The sequence below is a fragment of the Camarhynchus parvulus genome, chromosome 7 (assembly GCF_901933205.1).
Source record: "Camarhynchus parvulus chromosome 7, STF_HiC, whole genome shotgun sequence".
NCBI lineage: Eukaryota > Metazoa > Chordata > Aves > Passeriformes > Thraupidae > Camarhynchus > Camarhynchus parvulus.
The window spans coordinates 447963-468133 of record NC_044577.1 but is presented as its reverse complement, the minus strand read 5'-3'; the positions used below and the strand labels follow the sequence as shown (position 1 = coordinate 468133).

The 20171-nt window shown below is 49.3% G+C and overlaps 1 protein-coding gene across 5 annotated transcripts in view; it reads right to left on the bottom strand.

Moving 5' to 3' along the window:
* Positions 1 to 20171, bottom strand: part of HDAC4 (histone deacetylase 4) — a 179413-nt gene that overhangs the window by 142651 nt on the left and 16591 nt on the right. For all 5 annotated transcript variants that reach the window (XM_030951789.1, XM_030951792.1, XM_030951791.1 and 2 more), the window contains exon 2: positions 12047 to 12296. In XM_030951789.1, coding sequence (XP_030807649.1) covers positions 12047 to 12068 — 22 coding nt within the window. In that variant the 5' untranslated portion in view covers positions 12069 to 12296. The remainder of the gene's footprint in view (positions 1 to 12046; positions 12297 to 20171) is intronic.

Genomic DNA, 20171 nt, shown 5'->3' with positions numbered 1-20171 from the left:
CTGCTGTAGCCAACAGCCCCAGCACTGAGACAGCAAGGGACAGCAGTTCCTTACTCCAGGACGTAACTTTACACCTATCCACACTTCACTGCTCTTCTTCAAGCATCCAAATGAATGTGTTTATTCTTCCATTTCACCTCCAGGAGATCCTCAGGTGTCCATCCACTAAAATCCATCAGGGATTTAGTCTGTGGTGATGGCACGTTTATAGCTGGTGAAGGAGCTCATGGATTGTGCTCTGGATATCTCCTACTGCTGCTGGGGGCAAGCCAGGCAGCAAAGGGGTCCTCTCCAAAATCAGCACACAGCCCAGTCAAAACACGTCCTGGAGCATGCCAAGGGCAGAACAGGGAACCCCACAGGGAGGCCAAGGGATGTGGAGAGAGTTTTAATTCCACGCCTCCCAACACCTGTATTTCAAGCAGCAAGCAACACTCTGAGGAAAGGGACTGCAAGACTGACTAGCTCAGGGGCCAAGATGGAAAAGCTGTTTCTCCAGCACCAAAAATTTTTTAAGTGCTTATTCATCCCTGCTTGTCATCTGTAAGCAAGCTACTCCTCCATTCACTACGGGCTGGCAGAATGCAAAGGCGTCGCGCAGGAGCCTTCCCCTGTACTATTATAAACGGTGCTATTTTTGCCTCTGAGCCTCCGGTAGCACGGATCCCACATCCCTCACAGCCTCAGCCCGGCTCCCTGCGCTCTGCTATTGTGTCTTGCTGAGCCAGAGGTGTTTTCCTGCTGCAGCTTCACCTGCTGAGAGCAGAGCTGTGCCACGTGCCTGCTCCGTGTGCAGCCACTCATTCGGAGCACAGCACAATTCATCCAGAGCCACACGTGCCCAGTGAGTCCCAGTCCTGTCTGGGCTGCAACCCTGAGCTTTGGGCACTCCTGGCACCTCTGGCAACCAGGGAAGAGCTGCCACAGCCGTGCCAGGCACCAAACCCAGCACATCCCATCCCGCGTGTTCTGCCCTCTCAGCTCTTCCCACCAGCACCAAGCTTTCCCTGCTGGCCAGACAAAACATAAAACATCTCCCAGCTGCCAGCACGTGGCTGGGCTGGCACGGCCAAGGGCACCGGGCAGAGGTCAGCGGCTCCAAGAAGCCACACAGCAAGGCATGGGATGCTCAGAGTGATCCCTCATTAGATGTGGCAGCATTTGTCATCCTGCACCCACAGCAGCGTTTGGTGAGCCCCCCAGTGCTGAGGGGTAAAACACCCTCACACACTTCATTGTCCCAACATCTAAGCTGAAATTACAATTTGGGGACCAGAGACAGCGCAGCTCTTATGCCTCTTCTGCCAGCACCCAAGGCCTGAGCCAGGAGATGTGGAAGCTCCGAGTCAGAAGCATTCTAATTAAAAGACTCAGGAGATGACCAGTGAAAGTGGCCAGCAGCCTCCACTAGTTCCAGTTTGGGAGGAGGAGGAACATCCCAGGCGGATTTTTCCTCCCTGCATCTTTCCCTGTGCACAAAGGTATCCTTAGTCAGGGAAATCATTAACTTGGAAGAGGCAGAGCGGTAAATAACGCAGATCTAAGCAGATAAATCACGGAGAATTTGCCAATACCGAGAATATATTAACAAACCAAGATGTTATTAACAACTTGCAAATGTGACAAAGCTCACAGACACAATGGAAACACAGGCTGGGCTGGAAACAGTAAGCAAAAATATTAAAGGAGAGAATACCGAGCATTCTGCCTTTTCCAAAATCTTTGAAAGCTGTTGGTGAGATGGTGTCTTTGCCAGATACAATCTCACCAGCAACAGTTCCTAAACACTACCTAGTGCTTCTTACTTCAAAATAAAACCAGGTGAAGATTTTGGGGGGTGAAAAACCCACTGATGTTCAAAGGAAATTGTCCCACAGCTGTTTCTTGCAAGAAGAAAAAGGAGTTTCTAGCGAGACAGAACTCATCTCCCAACACAAGTGTGTATCATACCTCTGCCTGCTCAAGCCACAAATGTTTATGTGCCTAAACCAAGTACTGCATCATTATTTCTGAATAAAAACAAGCTCCTTCTGCAGAGCTCTCTGGCTTCAGGAGCCTGAAAAGCCAAACAAGACACCACAAGCAGACCCCTTTATCCCAGCTCACCTTCCCCAGGAGGGAGGGCTCGTCCCTGGGCTGCTGCAAATACAGAACCCAGCTCTGGGGACTGGTGGCTCCTGAAGGGACTCTCCTGCCTGCCTCTCTTGAAGAAAGCAGCCCCAATTGTGAAACACAAGCTGAAATAGGAAGGAAATATTCAATTTTAGAGACCACGTGTTTTTTTTAACATTTACAGAGATGGCAACTGCACCACTGCACCGAGCAGCCTGTTCCAGTGCTTTAGAAGAAAAAAGAATTGACCTCGGGCACAAAGGAATTCAGAGAGCTCCCAGAACCAACAACCACCCCATGTCCCAGCCTGATCAGTGGGGACAGGGGATCTCCAGCTCTCCAGCACCCAGGTTCAGGGGAGGAGGAAAAGCCAAGCACACCCTGAGCTGCCACAGCTTCACTCAGCAAACTGCAGCTCTGTGTTTACCCCAGCATCACTCACTGCCCGCAGCATCCCACGTGATGCTCTCTGCTCAGAGGCACACCAGACACCTGAGATGGGAAAATGAGAGTGTGTGTGTGTGTGTGTGTGTGATCAGCAGGCTCCAGCACCCTGACCCAACACCAGGCTGTGGAAAAGCCCAGCCCCAGCACAGCCCTAAGGAATAAACCCTGAACAGTTCAGACAGAAGGAGCCTGGACAGACACACAGCAGCCACATCAGGGGAGCTGCTCTGTGCCCACTGCAGAGCCAAAACACCAGCCTGGCATCAAGAAGAAGAAAGAGAAAAGCAGGAAAAGCCCACGCAGCCTGCGCCCCGACACAGGCACGGGCAGGGAGCTGCCAGAGAGCCCCAGTGACACAACCCCGCTGCCTTTTCCTCCAGCCTCAACCCCTTGTGGCTGCCCCAGCACCACCCTGCACATCACAGACCAAGGAATAAACAAACTGATCAGGAAAATGCTTTTGAACCTGCATTTTCACACTCAAAGCTCGAGCTCTTATGGGGGAAAAGGGCAGCAGGGAGAGTTTTGCACACATTCTGCATTTTGGCCCAAACACATAAATCTCTCAGCGAATATTAATTTGCAGCTCCAGAGAGGAAGGCCAAGAGAACAAGATGAGAAATCCTAGAAAATACAGAGTTTATCAAATCCCTGCATGAGGCTGAGGGCAAGCTGTGCTCTCCTCTCTAGCAATGCAAGTCACCTTTGAGCAGACAGCGTTCTCCCCAAAACAGGTGTTCTACCTCTGGAATTTCTTCCAAACCCAAATCCCATCAAGGCCCCCCTTCCAGTGTTGATCCACTGGCATCCACAGAATGGGTTGTTTTTCAAAGGACAGAAGGAGTACCTGAAGAAGTTTATAATGGAACAGTTTGGTTTAGAGCAGCTACAGCTGATTTCTCAAAACTGGCAAAAATACCTGCCAAGAGTTTTCATCCACAGGTGGGATATTGAGGAATTTCCCCCCCCTCCACCAACAGTTTGTGTTTGTATTTAGATGTAGATTAAAGAATAACCAAAAAAAATCTAAATTTTAGAAACTTTTCTAGATCATTCTTATTCTCAAGTCTGCTCAAGTGCTCCATTTAGAGGCAGGGCAGCTGCTGGGGCAGTGGGAGGAGGAACGTGCTCCAGGAAAGCCCAGAGAGCAGTTCCACCAGGGCACTCTGCAAGGAGGAACCTCTGCAGAAAGCCAGCACTTTCCATCCCACTCTCTAGCTGCCAATGGATGGGGCCAGCCTCTCCAGCAGCTCCCTCCAGCTTCCCTGCAAGAATCCCTAGTGCAGGAGGATGACCCACTTTGCAGGTTTCTCACTCCCCTCCCCATTTCCAGCAGCATCCAGCACCCCGTTTGCACAACAGCTGTTCCAGCAAATGGCTTTGCAGAAAGTCTCTTTCATCTGGTGGCTGGAACATCTAAAGATCAAGTCCCTGTTGCCCAATGATTTGGGCAATCACTCCCAAAACATCACGTTCTTTTGTGCAACTGCTATCCCACCGTTTCTCCAACAAAAGCAAACACCAGAAGTACCAGTAAAAAAAAAATAAAATGAAAACAATACAATTAAAAAAAAAAAAAAAAGAGTCTGAGCAAGCAGCTTGAGAAGGAGTGATGGGAGGTGAAGAAGTGAAACAAGGCTGGGAGTCAACTCCTGCTTTCCCAGTAAATCACACAGATGCACCCAAACGCGTGATGTTCTAAGCTGCAGAACAATATCTATCTTTATAACCAGAGCAGAATTCCAGAAGTTATGGAGGGGTGGGGGGTGAAGGGGCTGCCAGCACCAACTGCAGCAGCTCTGCCAGCCCAGCCTTGCACCCTTGGACTCGACCACCCTGCAGCTGCAAGCTGGGACCTCTGGCCTGCCTGGGGGCACGCTGGAGTCCAAGAGTATTTACGCTGACAGAGGCAAGCGAGGGCTGTGACGATTTATTGACGCAAGAGCTATTTTGTGCTCCATGCCAGAAATTAATCAGTGCAGGAGGAGGAATTCTCCTTAAGCGCTTTGGTGAGCTGCTAAAAACAACAGGCTGAGGTCTCCCATGACAAACACCGCTGAAAAGAGAGGAAAGGAAGGAAAAAAAATTTAAAAGGGCAATTTCCACAGAGCAGCTTCTTCAGAAGGATTCAGGAATCAGGCAGAGCCTGCCTGCATAACTTTCCTTGTGAAAAAGAAAATACATGAGAGGAATGAATCAGAGCTTTCCCAAAGCTCTGTCAACAAGACTTGGTGCTGTGTTTGTTCAGATCAACCTGTCTCAAGTTTATTTGGAGGTGGTGGTGGAGGTGTAGTGACCCTTCAGGTTGGCTCTACCTGCTGCAGTTAAGATAAAAAGAAGGAAACCAGGGGCAACAGCCCCATCAACTCCTTGAAAGAGCTACTGCACAGAGCTCCACTTTGAAAGGAAAAAATGAAAAAGAAAAGAATCTTTAGTGCAGGCTGAAGGAATAGCATCAGCCCTACCTGCCAAGAAGACATCACGATAAACCTGTCAAGAGTTACGAGCCTGCAGAACAGGCCTTGCACCTGCTGGAAAGGAAAAAAAGGAAGGGAAAAAGCCATCTAATGCCAATCAGATTCTTGCTGCTGGCAGGGAAGAGATGCCAGAGCCCTTCTCCTGGGTTTGGTAAGCTGTGAGGATCACATGCTTTCCCCTGGCAGAGGTTCTGTGAGACCACTGGCACCTTACTTAGAATAAAGCAAGTTCTGGGAAGTTGCAGAGATTTTTCCTGAAGCGACAGACGTCAAGGATTCAGTACTTGGATGGACTTGTGGAGTTTGGTGTATGATCTTTTTTACTGTTTTGGATGATTTTATGACCAGAAAAGAGAGGGTTGGTCTAGTTCAGGCTTTTATGTCTTCCCATAGGAGCAGCTCAAGCATTTTCTAGATCAGGAGTGGAAAAAAAAAACATTTAAAACCGTTTCTCTTTATAGGCAGCATAAAATAAAGGTCACAGTTAACAGAGAGGGTTAAGCCTTGCTTGAGTAGAAAGTGCAAGTTTTGAATGCCGAAACAGAAGAGCAAAATACAATTCTCAATGGACTATTTTAACATCACCACCAGGCTTTAAGGGTTTCCTGCCTGAAGAATTGTCAATTGATCAGAACTGCCGAAACCACCTTTCCAGCAGCAGACGGAAAAATCCAGATGTCCGAGCAGATCCCCCAGCCGGGGCCGCGTTTCCCATCTCCGGCTGCTCCCGTTTGCCGAGCCCTCGCATTGATCGGGGGCCATCGATCCTGGGTGACACAGAGAGTCACCCACGGGACACAGAGAGTCACCACACCGAGGTCATGGACAGCAGCAGCTGCCAGAGAGAAGCTCAACACCCACAGCACAGCCCACGAGGGCACACAGAGCCCACAGCCCCTCCGTGGTTTGATCCTGGTGGGATCACACAGCCTCAGCAGCTGCCCTGGAGCACAAAACAGGCACCTGAGGCCAAGGCTGGCAGCTCAGAGCTCCCAAAGCAGACCTCACTCCCATCACCATTTGCCCCATAAAGCTATTTATGTGGTTTGGCAGCACAAGGGCTTCCAGAATAGCGAAAGGGTGAGGATTGATTTTTAAAAAAAAAAAAAAAACAACGAGTGATTTCTTTGAATTCGGCCGCGATTTCTCCAAGGCGCTGCTGATGCCAGCCCTGGCACAGGGCACAGGGGGCTTCCAGCAGTCCCCTCCACTGCAAGCAGCTCTGTTTTGGTGGTGAGTTTCTCCTGGAGGAGAGGCACTCTGCTTCTGCTCTGTTCACAGGTAAGTCAGCAAAAGAAGTTGTTTTTCAGCGCTGGGATTGTTCGGCCCTTGGTAAAACCAACATGACAGAAAAGAAAACCCAAGAAACAACAAAACAACAAATAAAATTTACTCCATCAGCCCCCCCAAAATCCACATCACACATGAGCAGAGGCTGAGAGGGTGTATTTAATGGCTGTTATCACAATCCTGCCTGTCCTTCCCCCTTTCCCCAGGTATCCACAGGTAGCTGTGGTCAGGCTCCTGCCTCCCGGGCTGACCCTGCCCAGCCATCCTGGCAGAACCTCCTCACGCTTGGCAGCTCAAGCTTCCAAAACATTTCTTGCAACATCAAAGTGGAGCAGGGCAGCTACAAACACGGAGAAGATTAAGTCTGGCCTGTGGATTCCCTGGCAAAGCCTGTGCTGCCAGGGTTCAAAGCAGGACCAGCAGCGCCCCACTGAACCCCAAACACACTCAGGAGCTGCTGGGAACTCCCACAAGCACTGCTGCCACCAGAGGTGGCTGCCAGCTGAGACAGGAGGGTCTCAGAAAAGCCCACCTGGGATTATTCCCATATGGAATTCGCTTTTCAATAGGTATGAAGTTTAATGTCAGCCTCATCCTTCTGAAAGGCTAAAAATCTGCTCCCACACCTGAGCAAATGAGTCCATCAAGCCAAAGGGTGACAGCAATCCCCAGGGGGAGCCCCAAGAGCCGCTGAGCACCTCAGAGCAAGGCAGGGCACTGCAGGTAAAGCATCTTTAGATTTTCCCAGTAACTGATGAAACAACACTACTTTGATTTTGGTTATGGAAACAAAACCTTTAAAAGACCTGCTGATGTATTAATTTTAGTTTTCTCGGCAGAAGAATAAATTGTGTGCCCCATTTCTCAGTGGTTTGACCACTCCATCTGGGAGCTCAAACAGTGCATGTGTCAAGGCTTTCCCTGCTTAGTGGCCTAAACAGAAATAATAAAATACAGAAATAAAAGCGTGGGGGGGAGTTCCTGGTACATGGCAAGCTACAAGGAGAAAGGGACTGGCAAACCTTTACTGAAAGATGGGAGAATTACCAATTCCACAATTGTTCATTCTCCATGCACCTGCTACTCCACGTTCACTCGCTCCCAGCGATCTTCTGACTGCAAAGGCAGTTTCTGGAGATGTCAGAGGGTGAAAAAGATCCACTAAACACTACACTGAAAGAAGAAACCTCATTGCAATTGTTTATCCACTCTTCCGGTAACAAACTGAATTTGGGAAGTATGAGACACAGGGCAAACTGGGCTTGACCAAAAGTGAGTAACAAAAATGTAGTAACCTCATAGAAAACCGTTTGTCTCCTTTCCAAGTGGGACACAAGATCCCAAGGACTATCTCAAACATTATTACAGAATCACCCGACTTGAACCTTTTTTATATCCTTTCCCTATCCTGTACTTCATTCAAAATAATCCAGAGTTCTCAGCCTCTCATCACAAGTACCTGCTTCTCATCTTTGCACTGCAGGAAACATCACAGGCTAAAAAACTTACTTTAGAAACAGGCTTTTAAAGAATTCCTAAGTGCAAGAACTGCATTTAAAGAAAAAGCAGAAATGAGAGGAATGTACTTGGCAGGGACACTGACCTAGCAGGAACTTCAGCTTGAACCCCAAGCTGAAGCACAAAACTATTCTTCTCTTTTGAGGGTACAATCAAACCCTTGCACAGAAAGTCCCAACTATTTGAAGCTCCAGAAAGTGAAAACTTCACAGGTTTAGTGGGAGCAGACTTAAAACTTTCAAGGACCTCAAAATGACACCGTTCCTAGAGGAAATCCAGGACAGGCTCAGCTCCCACGTGGGTAAGAACAGGAATGAAGGTGGAAAAGGTGTTCTGTCGTGGGCTAGAGAAAGGAAAGCGAATGGAGACATGGCCAGTTCCATCTGCTGGAGTTTCCAGCTCTTCTAACCAGAGCTTGTTGCTGAGTTTACCCCACAGCCAACCCCAAAGTCTCCCCCCAAAACTGGGAGACCAGGCTGCTCAGAGGAGCAGCCTCTGAATTCCCAATCCAGAATAATCCAGTAAAACCAGAGCACCAGACTGGTAAGGGGAAGCAGGGCTCCCTGGAAGTGTCCAAGGCCGGGTTGGAGGGGGCTTGGAGCAACCTGGGATAGTGGAAAGTGTCCCTGCTCGTGGATGGAGTGGGCTCCACAGCCCCTTCCCACCCAAACCATTCCATGACTCCATCATACACCATGTCCAGATGTTCTTCCACAGCCACCAACACCCACCACGGCCCTGCTAGAGGAGGGCTGGAGCTCACCCCCACAGCCCCTGTGTTTATTTGAAACGATGCTCCTGCCCCCAGATAACTTCCCCAGACAGCCTCACTGCTGCCAGAAAGTAGGTCAGTGTCATTTAAAGCCACCTTGAAATGCATCTGCACAGAAACTTCTGAATCTTTAAAAAGAGAACGCATCAAATATTTATCGCCTGGCGCAAAACGTTGGGAGATGCTCATGGGGAGAGCTCCTGTGTGTGTGTGTGTGTGCTGCATGAAATGGCTCTCCATGCCTCACTGAGCTGTGGAGCAGGGCAGCAGAGTGGCTGGCTGCAGATAAAGCCCCGTGCAGAAGTCCTTATCTGCCCAGCAAATCACAGTACGTGACTCCCCAACTCGTTCTCCCGGTGCCGTGTGATCCCGGAGCTCTCTGCTTCCTCCGGGAGCTCCTCTCAGCCCTCATGATCCCTGCTGCAGATTGTGCCCTATCAGCCAGGCAGCTCATTCTCAAAACTTCAATATTCCTAATTATCAAACATTCAGCGCTGCAAAATGTAGCTGAAATTTGCATCTCTGCAAGAGTGGCTCTGAAGAAAGGATGGAGCATTTGCATTCAGACTGGTTAATTCCTGCAGGATAACATTTCATAAACAAAATGCTTCATTGAACATGGAGATTTTCAGCTTTTACAAAGGAAAGTGAACTTTAAACAAATACAAATCAGTTGAGTGATTAACTTTAAGTGTTTTGGTTTTTTAAAACTAATCTTTATGTATAACTAGTATCAGCAGAACAATCTTTACTGATTAAAGAAGAGAACGATAGTGAAACTCAAGCCACTGAAAATTAAGCAGGGAGGTAGAAGACAACTGCAAGGAATCATTTAAGGTAAGGAAGAGAAGGGGGAAAAACCCTAAAACATTAAAAAACCCTATAAAAACACCCCACACCTACTCCCAACCCAGTCAGCCTGGGTAAGGTGAGCACCACGGGTTATGTAAGGCAAGCCTAAATTGTGGCCAACGTGAACAGGTTAAGGAGTGAAACTAAACATGCTTTCCCCCACCCCCCCAAGCTTTGTCATAATCCTAAATGTTATCTTAATTAGCCTAATTGTCTTAATTATACTTCAGCAGCAACTTGAGCCTTCACAGCACAATTCCAGCATCTTTTTTTCCAGCTTTGTTCCAGCACTGGAAGAGGCGGCGACTCCTCTGCCAAAAGCCAAAGGCCACGTGATGCCTCCCAGGAAGTTTTCTCCCACCTGGGTATTCTTCTTCTTCTTCTCCAAAAGCTATTTCTTATTCCCTACAGAATCTCAGCCCAACACACAACAAAAGAAGAGGCAGTAGTGGGGGAAGGAGTCACACTGTTCTTAGCCAACTCAAATCTTCTCCGTATTTTTCCACCTTGCTCAGCGAGAAGCTCTCGGTGCCCAACACTTCTCACAAAAGCTTTGCGGAGTGAAATGAAAAATCAGAAAAAGCACAGAAAAAAACCCAACCCAAACCACTTCCATTCATCTATGCCGCAACAATTTCATGGCACAGCTCCTAAAACATCCCATTAGTGCTGGCCTTGGAGAAGATTAGAGAAGAAAGCTTGAACCCACTGAAGCAAGGCTTAATGGGCTCTTGAGTTAAGCCAGAGCCTTCCCTTAAACAATGCCCATCATTAGGAATAATTACCTGTAGCTGTACAATCAACATGGCTATGGTAACTGACATGAGAAATACAGATGTCATCTTTGGCAAGGCTTGGGAAATATTTCTGCTCCTTATTATACAACTGACTCTTGAAAGAGAAACGAGCAGCAAGAACACCGGGGGTGAAAAGCCACCAGGAAACACTGCAGAATTCCAACCCAAGCCTTGCAAGTACAACCAGAGTAAGAACCCAGCACCCAGGAAGGGCACAAGGTGGGTATCCAGCAGCATCCTGCCCAGCTGCCACACCCTGGCTTTTGATCAGACCACCCTCCTCAGCACCACTCTAGAAAGGGCCCTTAGAAAAACAAAGCTCCAGCTGATTTCTGGATCTACAGGAACGCTGAGCCAAAGCAGCAGAAAGAGGCAGGAGAAACAAGTGTTCAGTGATGAATTATGAAAGGAAGCAAGGCAAACCAGCATCAGGCTTCCACTGCCAACAGCCCAACCAGGAAGGACATCACCACTTCCCAAACCTCGGGAGAGCAGCTCCTTGAGAAGCCAAGAAACGCCCACGGCTGGGTTTGGACTGCAGGTGGGTGTTTAAGGTGTCCCACCACCACAAGGAGAGAAAAGCAGGTGGCCACAGCTGCCCAGCCTCACTCCTGAGTCATGGAAACACTGGAACAACAATTATCTGTTATCTGAAGAACAGAGCTCCTGAAAAACATCACTCTGCATTTGTGTCTCCAGTAAACACCTGCATTCATACAGACACACGTTTCTCAACTCCCTATAGTACCAACAAATTTCCTCATCTAAGACTGCTACATTATGGAAGCAGAGGCCAGGTTTGTTTTTTTCTTTTTGATAGTTCTGATGATTTTAGAGACTCATAAACTCATTTCAGTTGTGAGGAGAAGGTCAGGTCTCCCCCTGTTGCCTGTAGGCACCAGCACCCCTATTTATTGCAGGATTTCTTCCCCCACAAACAAGCAGTTCCTTCAACCTTAGGGGCTGTTCTCTGGCTTTTAGCACTTCAGCCCTAATTGTTAACCTCAACCTGATTAAACTGAAGTCACAGAGTAATCTCTCAGAGGCAGAGTGAAATAAGTCCTTCCACGTGCCTTCTTGTTGTTGGATTATTTGCCTCCCAGCAGCCAGTTCTGTACCATAAACTGAAACAGCCCAAGCACAATTAAAATTCCTCTCACAAAGTTCCAACTAACACAAAAGTTGCCCCAGACTCTCTAAAAACAAATGTGTGAGGCACCTTTAAGCTGGAAAGCAGGTAACTGAGCAGCTACAGATCCTCCTGACAGACAGAAATGCACAATTTGGTAGTGATGAATCATGCCTCAATTTACAAGACACATTAGGGATAATCCCCCAGACAGCATTGAGGTGGATCAATTGACTTTTGTTCCAGCAAAACTATTCCTTCCTGTTAAAAAGTCCAACAGGTTTCTTAAATATCACTAAAGGCAGCAGCAGAACCATGCCTGTTCCTTGGAAGTACACTCCATATCATTAGGGCTCACCAGCACGGATTTAACAAATTAAATATCTGGTTAATGACTCAGAAAATACCTATTTTCACTGGTGCAACCATTAGAAACCCAAATTTCAGAACAATGAGAAGTCTGAAACAGTAAAACTTCCTTGTAACTCTCGGGAACACCAACAGCACTTGGCACCTTCACACCAGGTATCAGACGAAGCAGGAAAGGGAGGGAGGGGGTCTGCATGAGCATTGCAGACCAATTAAAAGGTGTGTTCATGCACCAAACTGTGTTTTGGGGTCGCTGCTGGGACCCCAGTGGCCTCACCCTTACCTGGATGGCTTTGGGAGCTCATTGCTGGCAATGTCTAGTCCTTGGGAGAAGGGATTGGAGACAGATCAGTTCCCACGCGAGTAACAGCAGCTCAAAAGAGCTCCAGTGCTTCACCAATACATAGGAGTGGGAAGTGGGGATTAAATCATGGCCACCTTGTAAAATCCAGGGCACAGTGACATGCTGAGTCGTATGGGAAGTAATCCAAGAGGGTGGCAGAGTGTCTTCCAATAGCTTTTAAAATGGGAACCTGCAATTAAAGAAAAATCTGCATTAGCAAATGAAGATTAACAGCCATTTAAATTGTGCATTACATAACCTATTTATCCCTGAGATTAAACTACAATGCTATTTTAGGCATTAAGGGCTGCAGAGAGAGTAATTTTCAGAGTTGTAAATGTTACTTTGATTAATAACCATAAAGATGCAAATTAATACTTAACAATATTTTTAAAAAAACAATTAAACAACTTTCCAACGACACATTCACGTCTCAGAAACCCAAAATTCCGTGTTAATTCTCATCCTCCAACAGCACCATATGAAGCCACTTCAGTCCAACAGCTTCCATATTTTAAAAGCCATATGTATGAGTGGTAACTGTACTTCACGCATCTGTTCCCCAAAGAAGTCTAAAGAAAAATTCCTCAGTGCCAAGAAGTGGTCTTGGAGCAGGAAGGAAAAAAACCCACACAATCAATTCCACTCCCACTCTACCCAAGCCTCCAGCAGATTACTAAGAAGCAGCTCCATACTGCCCCAGGGGGAAAAAAAAGTCCACCATTCCCAATTATTTTGAAGCTGTGTAGTAGAAGGAGGGAGAGAGAACAGAGGGGAAATCACCCACAGTCAGCAACCCCTGGCCCCAGCCCCCAAAATATGGAAGTATAGAAGAAGTAGATGCCCTGGTTTGGAGAAACCCCACCTGAGGGCCATGCTGACCTAACCAGCCACCCTTACACCGACAGAACTTGCTCAAGTTCAGTTTTGGGGGCCTCAGGGGGGTTTTGGCACTATACCAAGTGACATCCAGCATTTCCCATCCTTGGAAGCGTCCAAGGTCAGGTTGCACCAGCCTTGGAGAAACCTGGGATAGTGGAAGGTGTCCCTACCCATGGCAGGGGTGGAATGGGACAGGCTTGGAGGTTCCTTTTCACCCAAACCATTCTGGGATTCCTGAGCATCCCAGTTGTACAGGCAGGCTGTCTCAGGGATTGTGCTGTGCCACTGGCACGAGCTCCCGGCCAACCCCTGACCCAGACTGACCCCAGCTGTGTCCTCCACGCAGAGCATCCCACTGCCACAGGTGACTTCCCTTCTTTGCACCACAAAACACCACGAAACCAGCAGCCCAGCCCTCCTGGGTACCCAGGGGAGCTCCTCCTGCCCGGCCAGGCATCACCCAGCGCCGGGGTGAGGTCACCCTGCTGGCAGCAGCCAGCTGCAGCCCTTCCCCACGGATCCAGCTGACTCTGCTCACCCCAAACTGCTCTGGCAGCAGCTCCCAGGGAGTGGTGCCCTGCAGCACCGCTGGGGTGGGGGATGGCAGCTGGAGCTGCCATGGGAGCTGCATGGGCACTGCTCCTGCCTTGCACGAGGACCCTGTGGCCACAGTGCCACGGCATTTCAGGCACTGCTGGCTGTTCCTGGAAGAGCTCTTAGCACACTCACGTTTGGGTGTTCCTTTCCAAGAAGCAAAACCAGGTCTGAGACTTCCAGCACCGGCACAGTGGCTCAGGATGGGCTTTCTAAAGTTACTTCCCTGATGTGCAGGAAAATGCCTGCTGAACACAGTCCCTTCCTTGCTGTGCTTCATTAAAAACCCCTTTTAACTGGCTGTTTCTCTGCAGCCCAAGTGTCTCAGCACCACCACTCTCCAAGTTCCTCTCTGCCCATCTTGCATTCTTAGAGGCCTGGAACGCGTTCCATGTTACGCGTCAAATTCGAGAGAAAAATCACTTAAATGTCATTTCCAATCCCTGCAGGTCTCTGCCATCCCCAATGTTCAAGATGTTCCAGTCCCATTAATCAGCACATCCTGTTAAACAGAGCTGGGTCAGCTTAGACCAGGCATTAGCAAGATACTAACATAATTTATTTTCATTAAAACCAGCAGGTACTGTTGGAGCATAAGCCATCTCAGCTGTAGACAAGAAGGATTTGGAGTGGAGTTACCAGATCTCCCTGTCCTCATTTTCCCAGCACAAGAATGAACAGTGAAAGTTTCCCAAAGAGACTGGACTGAACGAATAGCACCAAAACCATTCAACAGCACCACCAGTTTAATCCATTCCTACTTCTGCCCCACCCCTGGAAGGGTTCAAGACCAGGAGTTTGGAGCAGCCTGGGACAGTGGGAGGTGTCCCTGCCCATGGCAGGGGGTGGGATGAGATGGGTTTTAAGGTCCCTTCCAATCACTCTGTGATTCCATGATTCTCTCCAGGACACAGCAGCCCTGTCTTAAATTACCTCCCCCAAAAGTGTAATTTTCAGGTGGGCCTTGCACTGATCTCCATGCAGACCAATGCCAGGCCTCCACCTGTAAAACTTCTGTACCTTTGTCCTTTTGCCACCATCTCAAGCAAAACACCCCTTAAATTAAAAGAAGTAAAACGCATTCTCTGCCTGTGCCTCGGGTATCAGGAGGTCTAGAGGCTTTTCCAAGCAAATTATCTCGTTTAGGAAAAAAAAAATAAGATTAAAAGGAAAAACAACCCCGAGTTTGTTTAACTTGTGCTCCAGTGCCTCCCAGGACAAGGGCGATCACCTCTGTCCCGAGGAACAGCGAGTCCAGCCCGAGCATCGTTCCAGAGGCACGGGCAGGGACTGGCTCAGGGCCACCTCCCGCTGCCACCCCGCACACAGGAGGCACCCCAGAGCCCTGCCTGGGCCAGACGGGGCACAGCAAGGCTCCCTGCTGCATTTTGGGGTGCACCAAAAGGTTCTGAGCTGGATTTTTGGGGTGCACCTCAGGCTCCGGCTGGAGCAGAGATGGGCACAGCCAGGCAGAGCGTGCCACCAGCCCCAGGATCACCTGCTGGCCACGGGAGCTGGCCTGGCAGACAGCAAGCAGGGCCACAGGGACCGTGCCAGGGCTGGCAGGGCCACGGGGACCGTGCCAGGGCTGGCACATCCCTGGGCACGGAGCAAAGGAAGGGCTCGGGAGAGCGGCCACGGACAGGGCAGGGGTGGCACCACAGCAAGTGCCCAGCAGAACTGGCTTGGCAAACAGCACTTAACCAGCACTGGCATCATCAAGCTTCCTGCCCTGCAGGAGAGTTTGCAGAGTCTGGTCACTGCTGGATTTTTAAAAATCCCAGGAACAGCAGCACAAGGAGCCATTTAATGCCAGTTTGTTTCAGCCTGCTGCTTCTAGCAGGGCACACCTGAGAGCACAGGCTCCCTAAAACCATGGGGGCTGGTGCATCAGCAGCTGTACCCTCATCACATCCCTGGATCAGAGGGTGGCCACGGCCTCAGAGTGCCGTCACCTCCTTGTCACAGCCCCAGACGAGCCTCTGTTCCTGCAGGACAGACTGAGGCGCTGCAGCCCCTGCCAAAGCACCTCGTTTCTCCCTGCCTGGGAACCTCAGCAAACCACCAAGCCTGGCAAAGCTTTTTTCTTTTTTTTTTTTTTTTACAGTTCTGCCCCAAGATTGATTTGTTGATAGGAGGCCTGGAGCAGCTCCCCTACTGTCAAAGACAGACTGAGTGAGCTGGGGCTGCCCAGCCTGGAGAAGAGAAGGTTGCATGCTTGGTTACCTCAAAGCAAAGTTCCATTATCTGAAGGGGCTCTGAGGAGCCCAAAGAGGGACTCTGCATCAGGAACTGCAGTGAAGGGTCAAGGAATAATGGGCTCACACTGGAAAGAGTGGGAGTTTAGGTATTAGGAAGAATGTTTTATTGTGAGGGTGGTGAGACACTGGCACAGGTTGCCCGGGGAGCTTGTGGATGCATCCCTGGCACTGCTCAAGACCAGGCTGGATGGGGCTTGGAGCAATCTGGGATAGTGGAAGGTGCAGGGGGTGGAACAAGGTGATCTTTAAGGTCCCTTCCAACCCCTTATGGTTCTGTGACTGTGGCAGCATGAACATTCACCTTCCTCCTCCCAGCCCCTTCCAGATGTGCCTCTGCGCCGCCACAAGTCCAGATGTGCAGCAACCACTAATGAGGGCCACCAGAGAACTTTATTTACAGAGCTCCATTTTTCAGAGCTTTCATTGCTCTCCAGCCCTGATAAGAATCTTGGCCTGGGGCTGGGCTTTCAGGCTGACTCAGCCGGGTTACTGGGGAGCAGGAGCTCTGGTGCCCGGCTCTCTCTGACACAGCAGCACTGCTGCCAGCATCCCTCGGTGGAACAAAGGCATGCTGCAAGGCTTTCCACATCCTGCCTCTGCTCCAGCAGCACCCAGCACCCTGGGGTTTGCTCTCCACAAGCTCTCCAGCCACCACCATGGGTGCTGCCCCCATGGAAGCACCACCACCACCCCCTTCCAAAAGGCGTCACCGCTGATCCTCCTGCCTGGCACACATCAATTCCAATGGGATGGTTATTTTTCCCCCAAAATTACCTCCCTGGCTGGATTTAGAGGCAAACAGCTCTGGGTTTACACAAACACACCGAGCTGAAGGGAGGCACAGCCTCTCTCAGAGCTCCATCGATTCAAGCTCTCCTCTGACAACAGATCCTGCACTTTAACCAGAGCTGGGGAAAGCTGCCTCTGCTTCTCAGGGTTTGTTTATGAAATACTGCCAATACAGGAGCCACACACGGAAAGAGCAGGGAAGGAAGAGGCTCAGAAGTGCCTGGAAACAATTCACTGTGACCACAGGGAGCCTCAAAGCCCACCTCACTCCCAACCCCTGGCATGGGCACGGACACCTTCCACCAAGCCAGGCTGCTTTATTTAGAGCAGAGCCAGTGTGGAACAGCCTCCCGAGCTCACCTCCCCTCCAGGGACCTCCATCTCCCAGCCACCACTTTGCAAGGTGACAAAAGGAGTGGCAGCAGCCCCCAGGACCCCCAGAGCCCTGAGACAGCATCCCCTCAACCCCTGCTTCTCCAGCAGAACACAGCTGCACTGGGATCTGCCCCAGGAGGGCAGGGTGCACAAGCACGGCCCACAAGAGCTGCTCTTCCAGCAATACTCACACCTCTTCCAGGAAATGCATTTGCAAACTTCAAACACCCTCAGACACCCTCCTCAAAGAGTTTGGAGTCTCTAAGCAGTTTTCTGTCTCTGAACACACACTGTGAGAACAGCAGGTGACACTGTAAAATCTACTGTCAGCTTAATGCTCAGCTGTGGCCAGAAGAGCAACTGGATTACCACGGAATAATGAAAAATAACAATAAAGAAGCGAATTTGCTGCTGTGTTAGCCCAGTTCCGCCAAAACCACGTGGATTTTGTCAGATCTGGACACTCCCCTTCCTTTTCAAAGTAGCAGTGTAACAGTTTCAAAAGAGCAAGAAAACCATCAGAGGTGTGGTACAAACTTCTCATGAAGGTGAAGCGGATTATAATAAACCTGCAGCCCAGACAGAGGTGACTTAAAGATATCACAGTGATGCAGAATCATGATTAACACAGACAAATCATTCAGCTTTCCATCTATTTCTGTGTGAGCTAGAACTTTTTCCTCTGCTTTTTCTGGGTGAGAAGCTGAGCGGACCCAGGAGGAAGGAAAGGGTCCACAATTTGGAAAAAGCACAATTTGAAGTGTGCTCTCTGCATTACCTGCTCCTCTTTACCTGCACTGAGAAACTGACTGGGGGTGCTGGAAAAACCAAAAGTTTTCCTGAATTCCAAAAGCAAATGGACAAATTTCTTATGGAAGAGGACAAACACCAAGTGTAGGAGGCCAGGAAACCCACGAGACAAGTCACTGCTTGAGAAGTGTCACCATGGGCATGTCCTGTTGTGAAAGGCCTCCCAAAGTACATCCTCTTGGATGCTGCTGGAGAACGTGGCAATGAAGAACTTTTAAAGACCTTAAAAACCTTAAAATCTCATTTGAACACCAGCCTACAGTCACCAAACCAACCCAGCCCTGCATTGTCCCACACGGACGTGACAGCCCCATCTCCCAAAATATAAATTTTGCTCTGTTAACTGAAACCACATATCAGATTCTTTCCAGTTTCCACACCTGCACTCAGCAAGCGAAGGGAAATACTGGCAAGTGGAAGTGCGGACACAAAACTCAGGAATCCTCATGGAAGGGGGACAGGGAGCACAAGCAGTGTGAGCACTGAAGCCTTCACTGCAGTTAGAGCTGTGTAATGACAATTAAAGAGGAAACCCAAGCGAGAGGAGCTGTTACCAAGATCTCCTCTCCAAGGGAACACCAGGTACAAACATGCCCTGGCAAGGAGGATCCAGACTGACCAGTCCAGCCCTCTCTGCCAGGACATCCCATCTTGGCCAAACACACGGTTTCCCTGCAGCAGCAGCAGCAGCAGCACAGAGGTGCCTGCATCTGAGATCAAACGCTCAGCACGGTGATTCAAACACCCAGAGCACCTCAGGAACACGGCAGCACTTCAAGGAATCAGCCCCAGTGCATTTGTTTAGCAAATGCTGACTTTTCCCAGGCAGCCATCACAAGAGGCTCTCACATGACAGCCCAGAGCTGAACAAACACTGTGCTTCTGCCTCTCCCTGGAACTTCCACTCTCCAGCTCACACCAAACACTGCGACCTCCTGACAGGTTCTGTGTGGTGACACCAGCAGGGATCCCAGCTCTGGGCACATTGGTCCTACATGGTCAATTTTAGTGTGTGTGATTCCAGCAACGCCTGCTGCAAACTTCCCCAGTTCACCCAGGAGCTGCAGTGCCTTCCTGGACAGCCCCTGGGAGCAATCCTGCCACTATTCCATAAGCAATCCTGCCACTATTCCACGAGCAATCCTGCCACTGTTCCACGAGCAATCCTGCCACTGTTCCACGAGCAACCCTGCCACTGTTCCACGAGCAACCCTGACACTGTTCCAGAAACAACCCTGCCAATCAAATCCACTTTCATGACAACCCACTTCACGAGCAACCCTGCCACTTCCGAGCAAACTATTCCACAAATGACACTGTTCCCCAAACAAGTCCCTGCAATATAAGCAGTGCTATACCTGCACTGGAGTCACCGTCAGAAACAAAATGAACAGCCACAAATGGCAAGACACTATTAACTAATTATGAGCTGCTTTATTAACATCGGAACAAATCCGCAGCTATGGAAGCGTGGAAAACCTAGGTGGAAATAATTAATCTAATTACATGTAACAGAAATTGTCCACAAAAATAATCAAGGAAAATGCTTTCTACAGTTTCCCAGCCTTTTGCTTCTTATAGTCATGGAACGCTCCACAGCTGATTTCCAGGGAATCACACAGATTCCCTGAGTAAAGCTGCTTTTCCCAAGCTCTTTTCAGTTCTGTCTCAAAGTCAGGTGCTCAGACTGAGCTCTGGTGGAAGTCCAAGCACTGAGACACCAGCCCAAACTGAAAACATGGTATCTCAGTGAAAGTGAAAACACCCTTTGCCCACTTCTATGTCAAATTAACACAAAACTGACATTATTGAGTGTGGCCCTGGCAGTATTTTCCTCAAGAAGTTTCAAACTGAGGAAATCCCTCATGGTACCTTGCACAGACACTTTTGCAAATCACCACCCTGACCAGCACTTGCAGCTGCTCTGAAAACTGAAGGTGCCTGCACAGCCTAGAAAGAAAAATAATCTGGTGGACACCCAAAACCACCAAAGCTTTGTGCCCTTTCTCCTTCCTTGCTAGGAACACACAGGAATATCCACACGATTTCTGCTTCCACAGATTTCACAGCAATACCACTGGGCAGATCTCTCAGCAGCTTTTAGACCTCGACAAGAATTGATGTCTAAACCACTGCAGGCATCCCAAACACAGAGAGAAGCAAAACCACTTTGGGAACAACCAAGTGCACGAGGAGTGAACCTAAACCCTCCCAAGTGTTACCCACAACTCTGAACAAAAGATCCTGAGCAAATCTGGAAATGCCACCTCATGTTCACCCCATGGGAGCCCCAGGTTAAAGTGACCAACAGCTTGAGAATGATTTTTTTCGGAGTTGAGCAGGAAGAGCTGCAG